Source organism: Rhinichthys klamathensis, unplaced genomic scaffold (assembly GCF_029890125.1).
Source record: "Rhinichthys klamathensis goyatoka isolate OS25496 unplaced genomic scaffold, OSU_Roscu_1.1 h1tg000111l_1, whole genome shotgun sequence".
NCBI lineage: Eukaryota > Metazoa > Chordata > Actinopteri > Cypriniformes > Leuciscidae > Rhinichthys > Rhinichthys klamathensis.
Genome location: NW_026606649.1, coordinates 6921663 through 6935435, shown reverse-complemented (window position 1 = coordinate 6935435; position 13773 = coordinate 6921663). Strand labels below are relative to the sequence as shown.

Here is a 13773-nt window from a genome sequence, read left to right as displayed (position 1 = left end):
ACTATCCTTTAATTTAAGTAAAACTAAATATATTATATTCAGTAATCGACAAATTAAAACCAGCATGAGCTTAAAGATCGATGATGTGGAACTAGAAAGGGTGAATGAAAACAAATTTCTTGGAATAATATTAGACCATAAATTATCCTGGAAACCACACATCGCTCATGTTCAATCAAAACTGTCCAAAACAATAGCTATATTACATAAAACCAAGTATTTTTTAAATACGCCCTCTTTGTATATTCTTTATTGTTCTCTTATTGTTCCATACTTTTCTTACTGTGTTGAAATATGGGGGCATGCTTCCACCACAAACACAAAACAAAAAAAAGCTATAAGGATAGTCAATCATTCACCGTATAATGAACCGACAAATTCTATATTCTGTAAATTTAAAGCAATACAATTTTCTGATTTAGTCAGTCTGAATACTGGCGTCTTTATGTTCAAAGTTAATAGGAAAATAGTGCCTGAAAATATACTATGTTTGTTTGAAAACAGAGAACAGAAATATAACCTAAGAGGAGAGAATGTGTTTAAAAAACAAATGGTCAGAACAAACTTTAAAATGAACACAATTTCGGTAAAAGGGGTCGACTTGTGGAATGGTCTCACCAATGATCTTAAGAGGAGCAAATCCATTTATTATTTAAAAAACAGTTTAAAATCCTAATTTTTGACAAATATATGGATGCTTAAGAGAAATTGTCCAAGATAAGTTTATGTATAATTGTTGTGCATAAATTTAATAACACAAGTAATAAATAAATATTTTTAATCAAGTAAAGAGGTTTGAATGTATGTATGTATATGTATGTAAATGAGTTTATATACAGTATGTGTATATAGGAATGTGTGTATGTATACATATGTTTATACATGTATTGTTTATGTTCAAATTTTGATGGGTAGATGTTGTTCTTTAAATAGGGTAGGCGTAATAAGCCACGGCTTCAGCCTATACCCGTTTGGTTACCTTCTTTGTTTGTAATGAATTTGCTGTACATACATTCTGTTCTATGTTTAGTAACCGAATAAACTTTTATATTATATTATCTATTGATATTCAACATAATACAGCATAGATAACTATTTTCCAGACACACAATATTAGATAAATTAAACTCAAAACTGTTTTGGCTGACTAAATCTCACAAATGTTTATATTCAGATGAAATGACTAAATTAAAAATAGCGTAGCCATTAATCAAAAGTACTGAGATGAGATCGTGTGTCATGTATGGTCAGGCAAACAAATGAAGGCGGATGGGGGGGGGTGGTCATCTTGCCCCATGTTACCCTACTGCTGTAAAACAATAAGAAACCGCACTTTCGATTTTAATTAGAAAAGTGTAAACATGCAATTTTATATTTAGGATAAGACATGTTTTGGTCATGATCATAACGAATGTGTTTTTAACTAATGAATGAACCATTTTTGTGACTCACTGAACACTGGAATTTTTAAAGATCCACCATTATCTTCACGCCACACCACAGAAAGGGTCACTGAACGGATCTGGTTAATGAACTGATTCAAAGATGGCACAGGAATGAATCAAAATCCCTACAAATAATATCAACTGGAAACTATGGAAAACAATGTCACACGTTGTGTTGATTTGTGTTTAATAGACAGTGTCACGATTAGGTTTTTTGCATAACAAAAGATAGACCGATACAAGATAAATTGTGCCAGAACTCAAACCATTGGATGATTGCAATGTTAGACAAAAGAATTGTAGGCTGTACAAAATGATATCATATTCATATCATGTTTGCACAATGCTTCAGAGTATCTATAACTTTTTTGAAAATTAGCAGCTTATTAATATTTCAGAGAAAGAGATTGATTCATATGTATTTGTCTCCAAGCACAGCTCTAACATTAGATTGTCATCACAGAGACACCAGTAAGAACAGCACATCTCTCTACTAATAACATTCATTAGGGCAGTGAAATAAATTATTTGTTAAGAGTGCTTCAGTCGAGGAACTTAAAACTGAAGCTACTTTGGTGCAGAAATACAAAAATAAATCATTTTATAATTACACAAGTATGGCTCATTAGTTTGCATACGAACAGAAAATCAAGGCACTTTGAATTGTTACCAAAGTTCATGATGTAAAAATGAAAAGGCACAGATTTTGAGATTTCATGAAGAAAAGTATTTACATAAAAATATATATTCTATTAGGCTGATGTCCAAGATGATACTGGACAACTGGCACGGGAATTGCATTTAAGAGTGGTTGTAACAGAGTGCAAAAAGAATAAAGGCAATTCATGTTACACCAATTACAGCCTTATGTACCCATGTGTCGGCAATAGCATCAATCTCATCAAGACAAGTTTTACAAATAGAATGATCTATATTATCATTTTTAAAAATATCAAAATGTTAATATATAATCTTTGGAGTTCACTTAAATATGTTTCACTGAGAAAATAGTTATTTTACTTTGTAGCTTACATCAATGGATAAGCAGCTATAAGACCTGACTTCCAGCAGTTTGTGTACTAAAGACAACTCCCTTCGGCAAGGCTTCTATCCCTACAGGTTCAAAGGAACATTCAACATGTAGTGTTTCTATGCAATCAGAAAATGATGGCAAGTAATAATGCAGCACTTTCAAGCTCCAATGCTAACAACTGTCCCATGTCATCTATATAGCCTACTTTGGCTATGAAAGCTTAGATTTACGAATCAAACTTGTTCTGAATACACATTCATCAGAGCTTACAGCAGCAAAAACAACACAGACAATATGTGAATTAAGACTGTAGGTATGTAAATACTTTGTGTTTCAAATTAATTGAATATGTTTCATTCAGAACAATGTGATTGTGCAAAACAAAAAACTTAATAAACACCGTTAAAATTTGTCCCATTACATTAGGGAAAGTCGACAGGGGCCTCAAAAGCGTCTTTTTTTGGTGTTCCGTCAATATTTACATTTCTCTCTGACTGTCCTAAAAAACTGATAGTTCAGCACACTAGTGTTTGCGTATTTAGCGTCTCAATCCTAAGACTGCACAGTTTTTTTCATGGGCAAAAAAAGGTCCATTGTCAATAGTGTAGCGATGTGTGAAGTCACTTTAAAAGCAAGCTTTCTGCAGGAGAACACAGCGAATTCACATGACCAACTTGAATAAAAGCAGATTCTGTGCGGGGAACTTTTTCGCCCTTACGGAAAACTGCTGATCACACAGATTGCTATTGAAATGAAATTTCACCAAGCAAGGGTAAATGTGACCGCATCTTTACACTGTGGATGTGGTTTATGATGCTTATAAGTCATCGTCTGAAAGATCATATTTATGAGATGAATGCACAAAGTCGTAATTACAAAGTGGGAAGCTGGATTTTCTTTGAGCTCAGAATTGAGTTGGGGGCGTGTCAGTGAGAAAAACTAAAACTAGCTATGTTGCATGTACAAAAGTATTGTACAATTATGATTCAGTTTACAGCACCTTCATAAAATGTGCATTCTTTGTTCATCATTTTGCTGTATTTTTGTGTAGAAAAGGCACAACGGCATCTTGCCTCCGACCACTTTGAACGCACGATTACAGCAGCACATGTGATACGTTGTCTCGTGGAGCAAGTAGAGCCTATCCTTGTGCACTTTTGGGCTTTTAACTGCATAAATAGATGCTTTGTACATAAAACAAAGATGCGGATAACATCTAATTGTTTCCATCATATACTTCCAACAGTATGCTCCCTATATCTCACTTTTTCCTTCACCATCTCATTCAGCTTTTTCTAAATTAGTATTCAGCTTTAAGATTGTGTGTTATTGTGTGGACACTCTTGTTCATTAATAGTATGCAAGTAGAGGAAAACAGGATGGGGTTGAGATTGGGCTATCGGAGATGCTCCACACTCCACTCTGTTTTCTGGGGATAGACGGCCCTGATTTTCCTCTTCGAAGGAATGGAGGCCACATTCCTCACAGAAATCCTCAGAGTCCCCTTGGTCCTCCTTGCTCAAAAGCCTCTCCAATTCTTTGGGTTCATGGCTTTTCAAGCCTCCCCCACAAACGCACACCTCAATCCCAGAGTCCCCCGTAAATCTGCGGTGCCTTGCCAGAATCCTCTCGTTCTCATCAGGCATCACCACATTCCTGAGCATCCCCTTCCTGCACTCGTTCTGTTTGTCCACGCTGGGAGGCTGATCTAAGGGAAGAGCACTCCGCGTGGACCTGCTTTGCTCTAACTCGATCTCGCTCTTGCTGTCGCCTTTGTGGTGGTACCCGTTGGAGGTATGGATCTCTTCTAGGCTGGGTCTGGAACAGAGCGTGTCAGATGCAGTGGGCACTGGAGTGATCTGTCTGGGTGGGCAGTGCGTATCCTGCTGGTCAGTGGTTAAGGGGCTGATGTAGGCTGGAGGTCCGGTGTTTAAGGCACTATATGGGGGAGGGGGCGTAGCAGGACGATGCACCGCTTCCTCATATTCTGGAAGGAGATAGTTGGGTAGGAATCCTGAAAGAGACAGAATGCCAAGAAAATGTCTGAGAAGAGAACCACTGTGAGAATTGAATTCAGACTTTGTTTTGGTTGAATAACTACAGTTTTAACCATTTTAAAGGGATAGTTCACCCAAAAATGAAAACATGGTCATCATTATCTCATCCTCATGTTGTTCCGAACCTATTTGACTTTCATATGGAAGGCTATTTCTGCCACAAAAGAAAAAGAGTAAAAATTATGACAAAACATTTGGACTTTTTTTTTTTTTTTTGACACCATCTCATAATTGACAATACTGTTTTGACTTTTTGTATTATAAATTGAACTTGTTAATTTTGTCTTTTTTAGTATTTTGATCCTAATGCAAGGTTCCTACACATTTTCCATGTTAAAGTTCCATACTTTTCCAGACTCAAATTTGCAATTATCACTTACTATGTCAAATTAATTAATTAATTATGGCGTAATATGTCAATTTCGACTTCCTTCCACGTTTAATTATGACTTACACAGTGTCTACACTGGACGCGAGCAGGTAGACGCAACGGAACAATAGAATCTATTATAATCAGTGATGCTGTCTACGCTGAATGCAATGCCCTGAATATAACCGCTGATAAATGAATCCGCTGATAGACACCTGCTTTCAAACGCTCCCGTGTGTATGTGCAAGCGCTCAATGAAGAGCGTCAAAGACGTCTATTTACAACATGCTTTTGAAGCCAATCAGAGACATACATGTTGACCGCGTGAACACTATGGCCAATTAGAGGGGTTTTAAGAATCCGTTCAACAAAGCTCAAAATGCTAGAGGGAAATGCTGGTATAGTCATATTTGTAAAATTTCAATACTGTTTTGGTACCGAAGTCGGTACTTTTGACAACACTAGTCCATTGTATAGACAGCCCTAAGCTGTTATGGTGCAAAGTATGGTCTTCCATACTTTCTACCTTAAGCAGAACACAGAAGAGATATTTTGATTTTTTTTTTTCAAATGTTTTCTAAAATGTAAAGTTGATTATGCAACTTGAGGCAGATTTTCCACAAAATTTAGTACATAATTCATTTTTACTCAATGTACAAATGTATACATTTTTGTAATGGTAGACCATTCAGCTTTAATGTTATTAGCCACTGAAATTTGATTAGCTCCTGACTAGTCTCGCATAACCAGACCTTCAGACTGACGGCTGAAGGTCTGTAATTCATAGCAGCTTTCTTTGGCCAAGGCCCGCCCATAAGGCCGTTTGACCTACATGTAAAACAACCAATTACAGTTCGTTTCGTTCAGCGTCACGTTTCGGTGCGTGGAAATGTCCCCACAACAACAGACCGGCGTGCAACAAGTCAGTCAGCATAGAAAATCAAAGAAGGAGAAGAAAACTTCAAGAGTCTTTCCCGTGAACCTCGCATACTTTTGAGAATCCTACGTTCAGCTGATCTTGATAAATGCTCATTGTCACTCATGTAAACACAACAGTTTTTCTTCCGCAATCACACGTCTGCGCTTTGTTTCCCGGCGGACCGAAAATAAACGCGACACTCGCGCCCCCCGGAAATCCGATAAAATTCAACCAATCAGATGACGACTTCGACATTCCTGAAGTGTTTCCAGTTAAGTGTACCATATGCATCAGACGTTAAGCTAACGTTCCGTGGGCGTGACGTCTGAGGCTGAGACTAGCTCCTGACGGACATGTTTTTTATCCAAGTCATATTAGAGCATATGTTAGGATGTCCACCAAAGAAGATACACCAATTTTCAACTTCATGGATCATACTGGTACGAAGTTATAATTGATTTTAGTTGCAGCACCCACTATTGGCAGAACTGTGCGAAACTTAGTGTGTGTCCTCAGATTGTCCTGTTGTCTTCAAGTTTCATTAAGCTTGGACATTGCGATCAGCAGCTATAGGTCAACTCATAAAAATGGGCATTGTCTCACCAATTAAATAACATATATATTCGCAATGCTTGGACAAATCAAGGTTCTTTTGCTAATTTGCCAACACTGTCCCTAGCTGTTGTGTGCCTATTTTGTTGAAGATTGGACCAATGGCCTAGGACGGGTTCAAAAAGTAGTTTAAGAAACTTCAAAAATCTGTGATTTGCTCGCAGCACCTGAGAAGCCCCGTTGTGAGGAGCAGAGAGTTTGCTCAGAGTGTTGCGCTAATCACTCCGCCCAAGTAGCAGTGCTTCGCCTTCTGAAAATATAGTTCCCAGTGTGTATAAGGTTAAAAGATGGCTGTGTCTCATATGACCTTGTTATTTGTACACACTGTGACTATACAAATCACAACATATAAATATAGCTGCGAGCAGCGATTACGGGCCCAAGCCGGTGGCACCGCAACCCCGGTGCCTTTAGTTACCTAAAGGCACCGGAGTGGCGGTGCCGCCGGCTTTGGCCCTTCATCGCTGCTCGCAGCTATATTCATATATATATATATATATATATATATATATATATATATATATATATATATATATATAAACAAGCCGGTGGCACCGCCACCCCGGTGCCTTTATATATATATATATATGTCTACATTGTTCAATCACGCCTCACACACACACACACACTTTTGCAGAGCCCACACCAATGCAAGCTCTATAGCACACATCTTCTCAAAGGTCAAAGCGGAGTTACGATATTGCCCGTCATGCACAGTAACCCTAAAGGCACCGGGGTGGCGGTGCCACCGGCTTGTTTATATATACACTCACCGACCACTTTATTAGGTACCCCATGCTAGTAACGGGTTGGACCCCCTTTTGCCTTCAGAACTGCCTCAATTCTTCGTGGCATAGATTCAACAAGGTGCTGGAAGCATTCCTCAGGGAGTTTGGTCCATATTGACATGATGGCATCACACAGTTGCCGCAGATTTGTCGGCTGCACATCCATGATGCGAATCTCCCGTTCCACCACATCCCAAAGATGCTCTATTGGGTTGAGATCTGGTGACTGTGGAGGCCATTTTAGTACAGTGAACTCATTGTCATGTTCAAGAAACCAATTTGAAATGATTAGAGCTTTGTGACATGGTGGAAGTAGCCATCAGAGGATGGGTACATGGTGGCCATAAAGGGATGGACATGGTCAGAAACAATGCTCAGGTAGGCCGTGGCATTTAAACGATGCCCAATTGGCACTAAGGGGCCTAAAGTGTGCCAGGAAAACATCCCCCACACCATTACACCACCACCACCAGCCTGCACAGTGGTAACAAGGCATGATGGTTCCATGTTCTCATTCTGTTTACGCCAAATTCTGACTCTAACATCTGAATGTCTCAACAGAAATCGAGACTCATCAGACCAGGCAACATTTTTCCAGTCTTCAACTGTTCAATTTTGGTGAGCTCTTGCAAATTGTAGCCTCTTTTTCCTATTTGTAGTGGAGATGAGTGGTACCCGGTGGAGTCTTCTGCTGTTGTAGCCCATCCGCCTCAAGGTTGTGCGTGTTGTGGCTTCACAAATGCTTTGCTGCATACCTCGGTTGTAACGAGTGGTTATTTCAGTCACTGTTGCCCTTCTATCAGCTCGAACCAGTCTGGCCATTCTCCTCTGACCTCTGGCATCAACAAGGCATTTCCGCCCACAGAACTGCCGCTCACTGGATGTTTTTTCTTTTTCGGACCATTCTCTGTAAACCCTAGAGATGGTTGTGCGTGAAAATCCCAGTAGATTAGCAGTTTCTGAAATACTCAGACCAGCCCTTCTGGCACCAACAATCATGCCACGTTCAAAGTCACTCAAATCAACTTTCTTCCCCATACTGATGCTCGGTTTGAACTGCAGGAGATTGTCTTGACCATGTCTACATGCCTAAATGCACTGAGTTGCCGCCATGTGATTGGCTGCTTAGAAATTAAGTGTTAACGAGCAGTTGGACAGGTGTACCTAATAAAGTGGCCGGTGAGTGTATATATCGTATTATTCTAACTTGTAAAAAACTATTAACTTTTGTTAATATTCAACCATTTCACAACTAACTTTTTTCCATAGATCAAACACAACATAATTATATGGTGGACTGAAACAAAAATTATTAATTAAATAAAATTATTGTTTTCCTCTGAAATAGCAAAAGCATCACACACTAGCTGTACCTGCTCTAAATAAAAAATAGTAATTCAATAAAAATACAAAATCGAACTAAATAAAATAAATTATTACAAAAACAAAATCAAACCAAAGAAAATATATCTTCGAAAAAAAAAGCGAGTGTCATGAGGAAAGGCGCCTCAGGAATCGTCAGGATTAACTCCATGTGTAAGGAATTTTGATTGATTTTATTTGTCACTTGAAAATTATTGTTAAATGTGTGCCTGCATAACTTTAATAAGATTTATTTTCTTTGATTTGATTTTGTTTTATATAATTTATTTATTTCGATTTTGTATTTTTATTTAAATACTATTATTTATTTAGAGCAGGTACAGCTAAGTGTGCGATGCTTTTGCTATTTCAGAGGGAAAAAAACACATTTTATTTCAAAAAGGCTTTTCAATTAAATAAAATGTTCAAGCTTTGTTTTCGTTTTATTATTTTGTTTGTTTTAAGCTTTGTTTAATTTATATTGTTAATCATCTGACACAAAACAAATGCATAAAGTATCATTTTAACTTTTAAAAAACTATTAACATTTGTTAATAGTACATTGCCTGTCTTTTGTTAATAGGACAAAACATAGTTATTATATTTTATAATATTTTATAAATATATAAAATAAACATTTGTAATGAAATCGTTCAAAAAAATGATATTAGCATTGTTTTAAACTTTGAAATAGAAGTAGCGCAATGCCTGGCCACTCCCGCGCCGCCTCCTTTTCACAATCCGAGGGAACCGTCTGCGGAATATTAACCTCACTCCTAGAAGTCCAATTCTCATTATTCATGCCTCTTACCTGGGATTGATTGCACACACACACACACACACACACACGCACGCACGCACGCACGCACACACACACACACACACACACACACACACACACACACACACACACACACACACACACACACACACACACACACACACACACACACACACACACACACACACACACACACACACACACACACACACACACACACACACACACACACACACACACACACACACACACACACACACACACGTGTCAAGTCACTTACATTTTAGATGCAATATTGACTGTTCTTCTGTTTCAGCAGCGAAAATAGTTAAACAAAGATCACAGCAGAACCATTGCATCTCACAGCAACGTGTTTTCTCATTACTGAATGATTCAGCATTTTGAACAAATTGGTTGACTCAAAGATTCAATGACCGATCCATAAACATCTGTCTCATTCATGAATGACTCAGTCGTTCAAACGAATCGTTTGAACGAATGAATCAATGACCCGCTCATTAAGACGGTCGCCTGGCGACACCTAGTGACGGTTTAGTGTTATTTGATTATACACTCAAAATATTCCACAACAAATCCTTTAAATTTAATGATATTCAGAACAGAACACGAATAAAAAAATAACTATAATAAAGCCAAAACGAAATAATTTAAAACAAAAGTAAAAGTAAGTGGTGTTAGGCTCACGTAAATCTCTCTTTAGAATCTAAATGTTGCAACATTTGCGATGTATTTGGATGCTAAACTATTCTTTATTACAGGCTTTGTACTTCACTCACGTTCCAATATCGACGGAAAAAATCATCCTCTTCACTTGTGCAAAAATGTGCTTGGAAAAATCACAGTGGAGCGGTGCTTACTGTGAATGATACAAATTGTACTACTGACTATTTCAACATAGCAGTGTAATTTGTATATGTTAGGTTGAATGTTTTATTATTGTGTGTGTGTGTGTGTGTGTGTGTGTGTTTGTGTGTGTGTGTGTGTGTGTGTGTCAGTGTGTGTGTGGGGGTCTGGGTGGCTCAGCGCGATTGAACAGTGAAACATACTCCGTCATTTTCTTCATACAGGACATCATTCAAACGTCAAAGTGTTTACTTATATTTGTGTACACTCGCAATAAAACACAACATTGTGTTTTTGTTAAATAAATTAAAGTAATACGTCCCCCGAAATGGCGCTAATTTTAAAATGAAACTAAAATGCTCACGGCTGCACGGGCATTCATAACTCTGCGCGCCCACGGTGAGGGACGAGCAGAACAGAGCGAACGTTGTTTAGTTCATTCCTACTTCCATAGGAATTAATTGAAAAAGCTCACTCTACTCTGCACCATTATTAATGAATTGTGCAGACGTCCTTATTTTACTTTCGCTTTTTACCTGATTTTGAACACAAGAGGGCAGTATAACACTATGTATGATTTGGAAAAAAAATTTTTTTGACTAAACAACCATTCTGGCTGTTTTTAAACTTAAACATTATTCTCTAATTGCTCTCACCATGCCCGTTTCTGAAACTCTGCACATGTCTACTGTCTAATAAATGTGATGTGTCTGTCGGGTTTCATGCAATTTCAAGTATGTTAAGAGTCTCAAAAGCATCAACAAAGAATAATAAAGTTTGATGCGTTGCCACGGCAACAGTATCTAAGATATCAATAATCCTTTCTCAGGTCTACATCTGCCGTGTGTCTACATTATACACATAAAGTTTGAAGCAAATTGGGTAAAAATAAGAGGGTGATTTCAAAGCCTTTAGGAAGTGACACACTTCCTGCTGCCAGTTGGTGGCGCTATAACTTTGACTCACAATAGTCACATCCATGTGATCGGACTCTTACAGCGAACACACTGCTGAAGTTTCATCAAGATCAGTTAATGTATGCAGAAGTTATAACACACTTCCTGTTTCCTTTATTCGCCATAAATTCGTTTCCTCGCCACGGCCAAACCGTTCGAGATATCAAAAATCCCCTGGCAACTTTTCATCCTCAATGTCTTGACTTCATGCTGACCGAGTTTCGTGGCGATTGGTTGAATTCTCTAGGAGGAGTATATCGAATTCCAGGGGCATACGCTTCCAAACAAACCATAATAGCCGACTTCCTGTTGGGCTGGGGTAAAAAGTAAAAGTACAAAGGATATATGAATCGATGAGATCTATATGTGTACCGAGTTTCATATTATTACATTCAAGCGTGTTTGATTTATGGACCAAGTTTTCGGACCCCATTCCAGGGGGCGCTGTCGAGCCCCCCTGCCACGCCCGGGTACCAGCTTCAGCCCGGCCCTGATGGCCGCGGGTTCTGACCCGTGTGCAAAGTTTCAAGAGTTTTTGAGCATGTTAAGGGCCCCAAAAGTGCGCTGAGAGTCTCAAAAGTATCCAAAAAGAATATTAAAGTTTGATGCGTTGTCACGGCAACAGCATCTAAGATATCAACAATCCTTTCACAGGTCTACATCTGGCGTGTGTCTACATTATACACATCAAGTTTGAAGCAAATCGGGTAAAGCCTGTTTGATTTATGGACCAAGTTTTCGGACCCCGTTCCAGGGGGCGCTGTCGAGCCCCCCTGCCACGCCCGGGTACCAGCTTCAGCCCGGCCCTGATGGCCGCGGTTTCTGACCCGTGTGCAAAGTTTCAAGAGTTTTTGAGCATGTTAAGGGCCCCAAAAGTGCGCTAAGAATCTCAAAAGTATCCAAAAAGAATATTAAAGTTTGATGCGTTGTCACGGCAACAGCATCTAAGATATCAACAATCCTTTCACAGGTCTACATCTGGCTTGTGTCTACATTATACACATCAAGTTTGAAGCAAATAGGGTAAAGCGTGTTGGATATATGGACCAAATTGTCTGACCCGTTCAAGGGGGCGCTGTCGAGCCCCCCTGCCACGCCCGGGTACCAGCTTCAGCCTGGCCCTGATGGCCGCGGGTTTTGTCCCGTGTGCAAAGTTTCAAGAGTTTTCGAGCACGTTAAGAACCCCAAAAGTGCCCGAAAGCATAAAAAAGCATGAAAAAGCTTAAAAAAAGGAATATTAATGTTTGATGCATTGCCATGGCAACAGTATCTAAGATATCAATAATCCTTTCACAGGTCTACATCTGGCGTGTGTCTACATTATGCACATGAAGTTTGAAGCAAATCGGGTAAAAATAAGAGGGTGATTTAAAAGCATTTTGAAAGTGACACACTTCCTGCTGCCAGTTGGTGGCGCTATAACTTTGACTCACAATAGTCACATCCATGTGATCGGGCTCTTACAACGAACACACTGCTGAAGTTTCATCAAGATTAGTTAATGTATGCAGTAGTTATAACACACTTCCTGTTTCACGTTTCTCGCCATAATTTCGTTTACTCGCCACGGCCAAACCGTTCGAGATATCAAAAATCCCCTGGCAATTTTTCATCCTCAGTGTCTTGACTTCATGCTGACCGAGTTTCGTGCCGTGTGTTTGAATTCTCTAGGAGGAGTATTTCACATTCCATTGCATGTGTTTTCCAAACAACCCTTAATAGCCGACTTCCTGTTGGGCTGGGGTAAAAAGTAAGAGCATGAAGTATATATGAATCGATGAGATCTATATGTGTACTGAGTTTCATATTATTACATGCAAGCGTGTTTGATTTATGGACCAAGTGTTCAAACCCCGTTCCAGGGGGCGCTGTCGAGCCCCCCTGCCACGCCCGGGTACCAGCTTCAGCCCGGCCCTGATGGCCGCGGGTTCTGAGATGTGTGCAAAGTTTCAAGAGTTTTCGAGCACGTTAAGGCCCCCAAAAGTGCCCAAAAGGTAGTAAAATAATAATAATAATAAATAAATATAGCTGCGAGCAGCGATTACGGGCCCAAGCCGGTGGCACCGCAACCCCGGTGCCTTTAGTTACCTAAAGGCACCGGAGTGGCGGTGCCGCCGGCTTTGGCCCTTCATCGCTGCTCGCAGCTATATTTATATATATATATATATATATATATATATATATATATAAACAAGCCGGTGGCACCGCCACCCCGGTGCCTTTATATATATATATATATATATATATATATATATATATAAACAAGCCGGTGGCACCGCCACCCCGGTGCCTTTAGGGTTACTGTGCATGACGGGCAATATCGTAACTCCGCTTTGACCTTTGAGAAGATGCGTGCTGTAGAGCTTGCATTGGTGTGGGCTCTGCAAAAGTGTGCATTGAGGGCACATATCAACCACAAAGTATGCGTGAGCAACCTTCTGAAACCTAAAATGAAAAATGAGACACCCTACGGTCTCATGGACTTAATGGACACATGAAATAAGTACACAAGTTTGAAAGTTATATGAAGTGTGCCAAGACAGAATATTACTTGCCTGATCTGATTAGAAAAATAGTTGGTGTGTG

The 13773-nt window shown here is 39.3% G+C and overlaps 1 protein-coding gene across 3 annotated transcripts in view; it reads right to left on the bottom strand.

Annotated features, from left to right (window-relative positions):
- Positions 1-1741: 1741 nt before the first annotated feature.
- wbp1lb (WW domain binding protein 1-like b) overlaps positions 1742-13773 on the bottom strand; it is a 38267-nt gene continuing 26235 nt past the window's right edge. For all 3 annotated transcript variants that reach the window (XM_056254379.1, XM_056254380.1, XM_056254382.1), the window contains exon 4: positions 1742-4492. In XM_056254379.1, coding sequence (XP_056110354.1) covers positions 3792-4492 — 701 coding nt within the window. In that variant the 3' untranslated portion in view covers positions 1742-3791. The remainder of the gene's footprint in view (positions 4493-13773) is intronic.